The sequence below is a fragment of the Syngnathus leptorhynchus genome, chromosome 16 (genome assembly GCF_054491065.1).
Source record: "Syngnathus leptorhynchus isolate UIUO chromosome 16, UIUO_Slep, whole genome shotgun sequence".
Lineage (NCBI taxonomy): Eukaryota > Metazoa > Chordata > Actinopteri > Syngnathiformes > Syngnathidae > Syngnathus > Syngnathus leptorhynchus.
The window spans coordinates 8,084,506-8,094,846 of NC_141210.1; the positions used below are offsets into that span (position 1 = coordinate 8,084,506).

At 41.0% G+C, this 10,341-nt stretch overlaps 3 protein-coding genes across 11 annotated transcripts; 2 read left to right on the forward strand and 1 right to left on the reverse strand.

The window, feature by feature from the left end:
- The first annotated feature begins 115 nt into the window (after positions 1-115).
- On the forward strand, positions 116-2,047 carry mrps7 (mitochondrial ribosomal protein S7). The gene is made up of 5 exons (XM_085934418.1): positions 116-251; positions 653-844; positions 1,061-1,124; positions 1,219-1,386; positions 1,461-2,047. Exons 1-5 carry the CDS (start codon positions 208-210, stop codon positions 1,680-1,682), a joined length of 690 nt encoding a protein of 229 aa, XP_085790544.1. The 5' UTR covers positions 116-207; the 3' UTR covers positions 1,683-2,047.
- On the reverse strand, positions 1,731-5,136 carry mif4gdb (MIF4G domain containing b). Of its 4 annotated transcripts, XM_085934420.1 has the most exons (7): positions 4,911-5,041; positions 4,563-4,627; positions 4,341-4,421; positions 3,780-3,889; positions 3,138-3,293; positions 2,850-2,942; positions 1,731-2,605 (listed from the first exon to the last, which is right to left on the reverse strand). In XM_085934420.1, exons 3-7 carry the CDS (start codon positions 4,417-4,419, stop codon positions 2,378-2,380), a joined length of 666 nt encoding a protein of 221 aa, XP_085790546.1. In that variant the 5' UTR covers positions 4,420-4,421; positions 4,563-4,627; positions 4,911-5,041; the 3' UTR covers positions 1,731-2,377. The 4 variants fall into 4 exon arrangements, with proteins under 4 accessions (XP_085790546.1, XP_085790549.1, XP_085790548.1 ...); XM_085934423.1 differs by lacking the exons at positions 4,563-4,627; positions 4,911-5,041 and adding an exon at positions 5,091-5,136; XM_085934422.1 differs by lacking the exon at positions 4,563-4,627 and having other exon boundaries at positions 4,911-5,005.
- slc25a19 (solute carrier family 25 member 19) lies at positions 4,633-9,932 on the forward strand. Of its 6 annotated transcripts, none has more exons than XM_085934415.1 (7): positions 4,633-4,736; positions 5,924-6,068; positions 6,135-6,290; positions 8,150-8,320; positions 8,392-8,572; positions 8,875-9,005; positions 9,240-9,932. In XM_085934415.1, exons 2-7 carry the CDS (start codon positions 5,937-5,939, stop codon positions 9,453-9,455), a joined length of 987 nt encoding a protein of 328 aa, XP_085790541.1. In that variant the 5' UTR covers positions 4,633-4,736; positions 5,924-5,936; the 3' UTR covers positions 9,456-9,932. The 6 variants fall into 6 exon arrangements, with proteins under 6 accessions (XP_085790541.1, XP_085790542.1, XP_085790538.1 ...); XM_085934416.1 differs by having other exon boundaries at positions 4,664-4,684; XM_085934412.1 differs by having other exon boundaries at positions 4,726-4,842.
- The last annotated feature ends 409 nt before the right edge of the window (positions 9,933-10,341 follow it).

Genomic DNA, 10,341 nt, shown 5'->3' on the forward strand with positions numbered 1-10,341 from the left:
GCATTCTTGGCTAAATATAATACAATGTAGAAACAACGAATGACATGTAGTAAAACATAAATTGTTAGATTTAGATTTAGAATTAGATTTTTATTTGTTTTTCAAACAACATATTATATACATACAATATATGTATTTGTAGAAGGCATCGTTACGGGCTACTAAACTGTGTGTCGGGGTCCTAATAGACGAACTGACATTTTCAACATGGCGACTTCCATTACTGGGTTTTTAAAACCTTGGACGCCCAGGTAATGATGATTTGCAAATCTGTAATGTTACTCTAACATAAAATTTAATGTCGTTTTACTCTATCCCATTTTTTTCCACGGAAAATTAAATAGACAGTCGAGAAATTTTGCTGCCATGTTTAACTCCCCGTTCATGATGATCAATACAGTCCGACTGGACTTTATGCATGCGCATGGGTTTGCATATCTGTTTGACTGTCATCACTAGATATTAATTTCAATAATATCTTGTTTTGTTGGTTCAATGAGGCTTGTGTTAATAGCTTCATCCTCTCCCATCATTTGCACATAGGAATGTGCAGCATTGTTGTACTGATTATGATGCCAACAGCATTCTTCGAACTGAAATGCGTTACAAATTATCATGACGGCCTGATATGCTGAATGTTTTGTGTTTGAAGGGTGTTGGCGATGCGATGGAGCAGATACAATCCATACTACCTGGAGCCAGAGGTGAGGAAGGAGGCCTATGATAAACCAGAGACAGAACTCACAGAAGAGGAGAAGGAAGAGCAGGCGCTGAAGACTCTCAGGCCCATCAAGGCAGCTGCAAACAGTGTCACCAGCTCTGTTTACCATGATCCTGTCATCAGGTACCTCTTGTACATCTTTAATGAGCCAAAAATGGTAAAACTTTTACTCACCCTGTGCTTAAGTAGAAATACAGGTAATGTTGTTTTTGGTTGACTTGGTGGAGAGTAAAAGTTTCGAGCTGTCACAAAAGTAAACACTGAAATACAGATACCTGAAATTTTGATTGAAAACTCTTGCACGTGGAGTTGCTGATCATTTTATTTTGTGTTTTCCAGTAAGTTCATCAACATGATGATGAAGCATGGAAACAAAGTTTTGGCAAGGGAGATCATGACAGAGGTACAAACACACTTACCATATGCCCTCACATCTTCAGAGAGTGAGTTAAAGAGTGCGATATCATCAGTTCAAAACATGTTTGCTCCTTTCTCAGACATTGGAACAAATTAAAAGGAAACAGGTGGAGAAGTACCACAAAGCTCCAGAGGGAAAGAGAGATGAGATTGAGTGCAACCCTTATGCCATCTTCCATCAAGCGTTAGACAACTGTAAGCCTGTTGTTGGTCTTTCCAACATCCAGAAAGGTGGAAAGTATTACCAGGTCAGTTTTGATTTCATAAAACTTAATATTGCAAGTGACAAAATTTCAAAACACAACACCCTTTCGTCACTCAGGTGCCAGTTCCGCTAACCGAGAGCAGGCGACGCTTCCTTGCCATGAAATGGATGATCACAGAGTGCAGGGAGAACAAGCACCGGCGCACACACATGTACGAAAAACTCTCCCAGGAGCTGATGGCGGCCTCTGTGAAGGAAGGAAATGTCTTCAAGAAGAAGATCGAGCTGCATAAGATGGCTGAAGCCAACAGAGCGTACGCGCATTACCGCTGGTGGTAGAAGTGCACAGGACTGGTGGGGTGGTGGGAGTCTTCTTGACATTGAATGGTGTCATGTGGCCCCTTTTGTAAATAACGGACTGGAGGGCTGAAGAATTTGGAGCGACGGGGATGGCTCAAGACATCAGAATTGTGACCTCGGAATTCATTTCACACGTGTTTGTGAGTAGTGGAGGAGCTTCTTTTCCAGGTATAAAAAGACAAATTACATTTTATACAATATACAAATTAGTTGATGCGGCTGAATAAAAGCGCACAAGCCAGGCTGTATTTTTATTTCAATCTAAAATGTATTGAAACAAATACAAAATAGCATTCACAAACCAGTCTGCCAAAATAAAACTACAACTTTCACACACCTTACAACCTTGCATGCGGAACTGCAATGCAAATCTTTAGAAAGAAAATATTTCTCAAAACTCCACCCGATATTCCTACTTCTTTACCTATTGTCACACATCAGACAAAGTGTCAAACCAGCTTTTAGCTTATCAGGAATACCACAACTTTAACCATGAAATGTTTTCTCATGGAAAGGAATGCTTTGAAAATATATAAAACTAAAATGAATAAATACAAGAATAACTAATGTGACTGAACCTCAGGAATTGAACTCTGGGGCTCTATTGCACAGTCTTGATATCCATCATGAAAATTGCTGGTGCACTCCACCCCCAATGTCCCTCTGTGCCACCTTCAGTCTGCAATTTCACTGTAGTAGTATCTGTGCGCCGTGCCGCTGAGCACCCAGCCCCCCGCCCTAAATTCCAGGATCTCCAGCAACAGCAAGCGGGCCATGGAGGCGAGGCCCTCCTGGAGCAAGAAGCCGTCGCGCAGCAGGTAGAAAAGCTCGTCCATGCGCTGGCTGTTTGCCTTTTCCAGCTGCTCCCCGATGCGATGGAGCTGCAGCACTAGACAGTCCACCTAAGGGAGGACGCACCAAAGCCGGAGGTGAGTACAGTGCTATGAATAATTCTCCAGGTTTGTCCTTGTGATGACACAAGAAAGCAGCAAAGCAATTAAAACAGGATTATAACGTCAACACTATACATCTAGCCCGTACGCAATTGTGAAGCAATGTAACATGAATGACGATTCAGCAGACACAAAAACCACATTCATGAGAGACCTCATCGAGAAAAAAAAAAAAAAGTGCGCTCTTTCTCACCTCTTCTTCATTCGTCAAAGCGTCGGCTTGCGCCAACCTCGTCAGACAGTCGTAAACTGGGTTGACCAGTGCCACCATGGGCATGTTGTTCACCTGTCGGACATCACAAAAGTTAGAACCAACCAGAATCATTTTAAACATGCATGTGATTGGTTGATTCTGAGAACAGTCACATCCCATACGAGGGTGTGCACACTTGTGCAACTGCATAATCTCAGTTATGTGAGGCGTTCTCATTCAATACGATGAAAGGTGAAAGTCAGATGGTGTCGGTGGTTGCACACTCACTTTGAGGTAGTCGTAGATGTTGCAGATGAAGGTGACGAAGCAGATCCACTCCTGCAGGGAACGAGCTCGGATCCCCTCGCGTTCCTTGAACTCCAGCTGGAGCCTGTTCAGTAAGTTCCTCCTGAACACGCTGCCGTTGTTCTGCTTGGCTTCCGCCTGTGCCGCACAGAAGATTTTCACTACAGAATTTTGAAAAAACCTTTCACGGGTTTTACAATAAAACTGCATTTTTAACAAGAATGGCTTCTGCTTTTGCGCTTAGTCTTACTGCTGGTATAAATGCAGATATAGATACTTGCTGCAATTGCGTAAATTAACACACCCCTGGCCACTTATGAGGAACTGCACTCTATTATTACATGTAGGGCAGGGGTGTCAAACTCATTTTTTTTCACGGGCCGCATTATAGTCATAGCTTCTTTCAGAGGGCCATTATGAAATGTATGAGCACCTCAATATATACAGTAAAAGCTACAAAACAAACTGACATAACTCGTTTTCAAATCAGTCGAGTAAAAACTGGTCAAATATTTAAAAAAAGATATTAAAAGTGAAGACAATTTGATGCGGCGGGCCGTATCTGGCCTCCGGGCCTTGAGTTTGACACCTGTGATGTAGGGCATCTCCTGACATTGCAAGCACCTGCGCAATTGTGTAGCAGATACGTCCTGCCTCCTTGCTGAACACTTGGTCCTTCAGCGACTGATCCACAATGATGTTGGACACCTTCTCCAGATTCACTGACCCTGGATCTGGAAAATCAAAGTCTACTTTATTGTCAATTTCTTCACATGTCAAGACACACAAAGAGATATAAATTTCATTTCCCACTATCCCACGGTGACAAGACATATTATATATATATATATATATATATATATATATATATATATATATATATATATATATATATATATATATGCACTTCGGATATATATATATTCATTCATTCCACGGACAAACAAAAATTCAAGTAAAGAACACAAAACGTAAAAACAAGAAGGCACATACGATGAACAAATACGTGCGATGAATAATAAATCAATAAATAGGAGCAAAAATGGAGCAAGTGTGCATACAGCAGACAGTCAGAATATAGCGCAAAAGTACAGGCGGAGTAGTGCAAGGCAGCCAACGTGGCCCAAAAGGCCAGGACGTTGTGTTTGAGTCCACTGACACGCTTTGGGGATTATTCATATTCACCTTTCAAGGCTGTTTTGAGCAACATTTGGGTTTCCAGGTCAAACGATTGGATTCTGTAGTCCTCAGGAGAGTTTTCCATAGCTGCATAAAACACCAACGAATGCAATGACAAACATTATTTCCAAATACATAGCGTATTGGGATTGTTGTTTTATATTCCACAATAGAAATCACTTGAAATGAGCAGTCAATTAAAAAAAAACTTAAAATTTTAACTCCCACCTAAACTATTTAGCAGAGACAACAATAGCTCCGAAATCCTGTGGTGTCATCAAGTTGGCTGCAGACTAAAAAGATCAAGGATTAACATGAGCAAACTCGGGTCACATTCAAGTCTCAGAGCGGTAAATGAACAAGTTACTAACAACGCCCCCCAAACACTTTTAGTTTTTCAAGGTATCAGTTACGAACAGTTGTGTAAAACATGTTCTGTTTTGGTTGTTTTTCAATCGAACGTGATGCTATCAAGCTAGCTTGTTTACACGTAATCAACAAGTATGAGGTAAGTTTAACGTAAGAAGAGTTTAATGTCGAGTTACAAAAACATCTGGTTTAGATTTTATTACTTACGTTTGCAAAATATTAAGCGAATAGGAAAGTTAATTGAAGATTTTTCGCATCTTCACTCGCATAGGTATGGCGTACTGGGTGCATTCAAAGATGAAATATAGTTACAAGATAAGTCTTGTATCCACGCGCATAGGTAAATTTAGTATTTCAAAGATACAATATTAGCACAAGATAGTTTACCAAAGCTGGGTCGTTGCAATGAGAAACTCTCGGTTGCCGTCTTGCGGTGAGAGCCTCCTGCTTTCAACTTGTTAAAAATTTTAGATATATTTTGTACGTACCACATGTTAATTGTTAAAAAAAAAAATATATATATATATTATTCTATTAGAGTGTTGAATTATACTTTACTACGCACATTTATTATTTATGGTCTAAGAAGTGGTTTAATCATTTAATGTAGTTGTCCACGCCATCAATGGGTGGCGGTATTGTATTTTTATATTTTTCAACCGCGTTGGCTCATCACCTGGAAGTAGTAACAGTCAATGGCGCAAGCCGCAGTCGTTTAATTTGCTCACGTGAGATTTTCCAAGATATTGGAAATATAAGGAGGATATTTTTTCATCAAGGCCGACAAAGTTATCCAAGTAGGTCATTGATTGCACTGGTTATTATGACCTTTGTATTCCTCTTCACGAAATGTCGTTGTTCCATAACATGCCCTCTACTGTGTTTGTTTACATGCTTCTCACATGACTACTCTTGAGATTCTTTAAGTGGTTTCACCCTTTTGTCATAATGTATCTCTCCGTTTCATGAAAAGTGCAAAAGTGAAGTTGAATCTTTGAGTTTTCCATTTTCCTCTCGCGTTTAAGTGTGCTTGGAAAATGGAAGGAATAGACTGTTGCTTGATTTTAGATGAATGACAAAGAGCATGTTCACGCCTGTATATTTTAAATTGGTAGTTATTTTATGGAAGACTAAAATCAATTGATCCACATCTATCATTATTTGATGACAACAGCAGCACAAAAGTCACAATGAATCCTTATTTGTCCGTTTGAAAGCAGAGCCCTAAGTGACATGGTGGGCTATGACCCTGGAGCACAGGGGTCACCGCTCAGTGCCCGGGAGGCCGCTCTGGCGGGGTCGGCCGCCGGCATGGTCACCCGAGCCCTCATCAGCCCTTTGGATGTCATTAAAATTCGATTTCAGGTAGTATGGCAAAGCTGGTTCACACGAGTATTCCGTTCATTATATCAATATTTCTTTGCATTCCAGCTTCAGATTGAGAGTCTTTCCTCTCGAAGAGCAGGAGGGAAGTACTGGGGATTGTTTCAGGCGGCACGTTGCATTCGCAGAGAAGAGGGCCTTCCTGCTTTTTGGAAGGGGCACGTCCCCGCACAGCTGCTCTCCATCTGCTATGGAGCAGTGCAGGTGCTGTACAATCGACCCTCCCAACTATCGGCGTAGAATACTTTAAAGAGCCACTCGTGATTGGTGAAACTGATCGAGAGAGAGCATACAATGACCCTCCCACACACTTTAAAGACAATAAAAATGACACATAAAGCAAAATAGAGTTCAAAATGTGATACAAGTATTTTAGTACCAAACAAACAAACTCTGTATACTGTAAAAACCCATTAAAAAAAAAAAAAAAACTGGTGTGAAAGAAGCAATTAAAGGCCTCTGTGTGTAAAAGCTGATGGCAAGGCAAGGCCTTGATTAAAAAATGAAGATAAAAAAGGGAAAAAATACAAAATATAATGCTTACAAAATCAAGAATAAAAATTAAAAAGAGAGGATTTAATTTACGAATACGCCGTGGTAAACAGTAACGTTTTTAGCCCTGATTTAAAGGAGCTAACAGTTTGAGCAGACCTCAGCTCTATGGGAAGTTTGTTCCACAGGCGAGGAGCATAATAACTGAATGCTGCTTCTCCTTGCTTGGTTCTTGTTCTTGGGACACGCAACGGGCCAGTTCCAGATGACCTGAGAGGTCTGGATGCTTCATAAGGAACAAGTAGATCAAGCATGTATATTGGTCCGAGACCATTCAGCGTTTTGTAGACCAGCAGTCGGATTTTAAAATCTATCCTTTGACTCACAGGAAGCCAGTGTAGCGATCTAATGACCGATGTAATATGGTCCAGTTTCCTGGAGTTTGTGAGGACTCTGGCAGCAGCATTCTGGGTCAGCTGCAGCTGGGGGCCCCACATGTGAACTTAGTTCTCTCAGACTCATGGCTTCCCATTGACACAAAAAAGTCTCTTATCTTGTAAGTAAGATATGAACCATTGTAGCACAGTGCCGGAAAGTCCTACCCACTTTTCCAATCTGCTGAGTAGTATGTTATGATCAACTGTATCAAAAGCAGCACTGAGATCCAGTAATACCAGGACAGAGGATTTGCCTGCATCATTATTTAGATGAATGTCATTTAAGACTTTTAAAAGCACAGTCTCAGTGCTGTGGTGTGGCCGAATTCCAGATTGAAATGTGTTGAAAAGATTGTTTTCCATCATAAAAGCATGGATTTGCTGGAAAACAACCTTTTCAGTGATTTTTTGATATTGGCCTATAGTTACTAATTGTTGTGGCATCCGGATTTTTTTTTTTTTTTTTTTAAAGAGGTTTTATTACTGCAGTTTTCAAAGCCTGGGGAAACTGGCCTGCTTGAAGAGAATTATTTTATTATCTGCAGTACATTTGGAGCTATACAGCTAAAAACTGTTTTAAAAAAAGTTGGAAGGCAGAGTATCAAGGCTGCATGTTGTAGGCTTTAATTTTGATACCGTTTCTGTTCGAGTTGTATAATCTATGAGGCTAAAATGTCCTCGATTGACTATAGGCCAGGAAGGCCCAAGTGTTATCATTCCTGAGCTGGAGCTGCACACTGCTTGTCTTATCTGTAATATTTTGTCTGTGAAGAAGGCTGCAAAGTCATTGCATGCCTTGTTAGACAGCAGTTCAGGAGGGACAGACGCTGTACCGTTAGTCAGCCTGTCCACAACAGAAAAAAGTGTGCGAGCATTATTGCTGTTTCTATTGATAATCTCAGAAAAATAATATTGCCTTGCATTCTTCAGTTCCTGGTTATTGTAGATATTATAATAAACCTGGAGTTTTTTCACCACCTGTGTTCTGCTTGTCTACATACTGTTTCCTGAGCTTTAACCAGTGTGGCGTTTCTCCAGGTTGACTTTGTCCTTCTTAACAGAACTTTGGTCTTAATTGGGGTGATATAATCAATCACAGTCTTAACATTAAAATATGTAGGATTTCTGTTGCAGTTTGCCACTTTTGAATTTTTGACCAAGGCGGTCCATGACACGACGACATTCAACAGCCAGACGTCTGGGGTGCATTTCTTTTGCGGAGGCTTGGCTGCCTGCTCGGCCACGGTGGCGTGTCAGCCTCTGGACACGCTCAGGACACGCTTTGCCGCACAGGGCGAGCCCAAGGTGGGAAGAGACCACTCAAACCAGGCCAACCGGAGTGATACTTTGGCCTGAATTGTTTTGTGCGTTTGCAGTTGTACAGGAACCTGACTGACGGCGTGCGCACCATGTGGCGCTCTGGGGGCGTGCTGACCTTCTACCGTGGTCTTTCACCAATGCTCATCGGCGTGTTTCCCTATGCCGGCCTGCAGTTCTTCTTCTACAACGTCTTCAAAAGGCTGCTGGTCCCGCCACCTTCTGCTGGCAAATCTGGAGGTGTGTGTGTGTGTGTGTGTGTGTGTGTGTGTGTGTGTGTGTGTGTGTGTGTGTGTGTGTGTGTGTGTGTGTGTGTGTGTGTGTGTGTGTGTGTGTGTGTGTGTGTGTGTGTGTGTGTGTGTATGTATATATGTATGTGTATATATGTATGTGTATATATATATATGTATATATATATATATATATATATATATATATATATATATATATATATATATATATATATATATATATATATATATATATTCATATTCTTGATTATTCCCGTGTTTATGTATGGTTTTTTTTTGTGTGTGTTGAAGAAAATCTCAGGAGTCTGCTGTGTGGCAGTGGAGCTGGAATGATCAGCAAAACTGTCACATATCCGTTGGACCTGTTCAAGAAGAGACTGCAAGTTGCAGGCTTTGAGGAGGCCAGAGTTCACTTTGGACAGGTCAGCTGAGCCCTCACTTGGCATAAAACAATACTCTCTGGCAAATATTCCATCATTACTCTATTTCTGTCAAGTATAATACTCCATAGTGTCATTTTGTCTCCTATTAAAAAATAATTTGGGTGGCTGGAACGCATTATCAATTCCATTCAGTTCAGGGGTGATATGGATGATTTGAGTTTAAGTCAAAGCACACAAGTGACCCCCCCCCCCTCCTTCACTCTGTCAAAATAGGTGCGCTGCTACCGAGGTTTAGCGGACTGCGTGGCGCAGATTGCCAAAGAGGAGGGCATGCCAGGCTTCTTCAAAGGGCTCTCTCCCAGCCTGCTCAAGGCGGCCCTGTCTACCGGCTTTACCTTCTTCTGTTACGAATTGTTCCTCAACGTGCTCCGAGACCTCAAAGTGCCGGGAAATAACGGCCACCTCGACAGTTGTTCAGCGGCAAGATAGCCAAAGCGGGAATGCAATCACGACCACTTGCCGTTGACTTGGCACAATGTACAGTACGCTACTGTTGTACACTGAAAACTTTTATTTATGAAATTATTCTATTATGTTTATTTTTTCTAAATATGAAACCCAACTTTGTACATTTTTAACCATTTTGTTACGCCTTCGTTCATGCATTGTTGTCTTTTTGGCTTTGTGTTTACTCCTGAGTGAGCTTTGGGCGCTCTTGACGACAGCATTGAACTTCACCTGGCGACCATCTCTTGGCGTGCTCACACTGACCTTACAGGTATTTGTTGTTTTTTTGTCAACACGGATCCTAAGAAAGCTAGAGAAGCAGATGATGACCTCTGTTTCCAAAAGTTGGATTCTTATATGCAGAATCGATCAAACTTGTAGTCAAGAGACCTCTGTCCTGTTATATGCTGTGTACTGTACTCAAATGCAAAATAAAATTTTTATTTACCATGTGAAAAAGGGCAGTTTCTCCCAAAAATATTTTGCGCAGGAGGGAAGCGAGTCATAAGCAAATCACCGACTTGCAATTTACAACAAAAATTCTATAATCAATTCAGTGAACTACTCTTCATTTATTCCCGACACTGATTTTTTTTTTTTTGTCGCATTAGCGCATCAAAAATGTATTACAAATAAGTCATTCATTTGAATACAACAGGATTTTATTTCATTGACTACACAATAGAACAGAACGAGTCGAACGTGATTCAAAAGGATCAAAGTGGTAAAAGTACACCGAAAAGTTGGCATCACGTCATGTGGGGGAAAAACATCTAACATTCAATTTGCCCAAATTCGAAAGTCATGCAAGCGAAGCACATTGCAGCTTACCGTTATGAACATGCGCACCAAACAGGCAGCTCGTGCA

Excerpts from the sequence above, each read along its gene's own strand:
- mif4gdb (XM_085934423.1), bottom strand. The coding sequence starts at position 4,419 with ATGGAAAACTCTCCTGAGGACTACAGAATCCAATCGTTTGACCTGGAA. Across the intron at positions 3,294-3,779 it reads TCTGCTACACAATTGCGCAG|GCGGAAGCCAAGCAGAACAA; the intron begins GTGCTTGCAATG and ends TGTGCGGCACAG. Across the intron at positions 2,943-3,137 it reads ACATCTACGACTACCTCAAA|GTGAACAACATGCCCATGGT; the intron begins GTGAGTGTGCAA and ends GATGTCCGACAG.
- slc25a19 (XM_085934411.1), top strand. Across the intron at positions 6,069-6,134 it reads TCATTAAAATTCGATTTCAG|CTTCAGATTGAGAGTCTTTC; the intron begins GTAGTATGGCAA and ends TTTGCATTCCAG. Across the intron at positions 8,321-8,391 it reads CCGCACAGGGCGAGCCCAAG|TTGTACAGGAACCTGACTGA; the intron begins GTGGGAAGAGAC and ends GTGCGTTTGCAG.
- mrps7 (XM_085934418.1), top strand. The coding sequence starts at position 208 with ATGGCGACTTCCATTACTGGGTTTTTAAAACCTTGGACGCCCAG. Across the intron at positions 252-652 it reads TTAAAACCTTGGACGCCCAG|GGTGTTGGCGATGCGATGGA; the intron begins GTAATGATGATT and ends TTGTGTTTGAAG. Across the intron at positions 1,125-1,218 it reads CAAGGGAGATCATGACAGAG|ACATTGGAACAAATTAAAAG; the intron begins GTACAAACACAC and ends CTCCTTTCTCAG.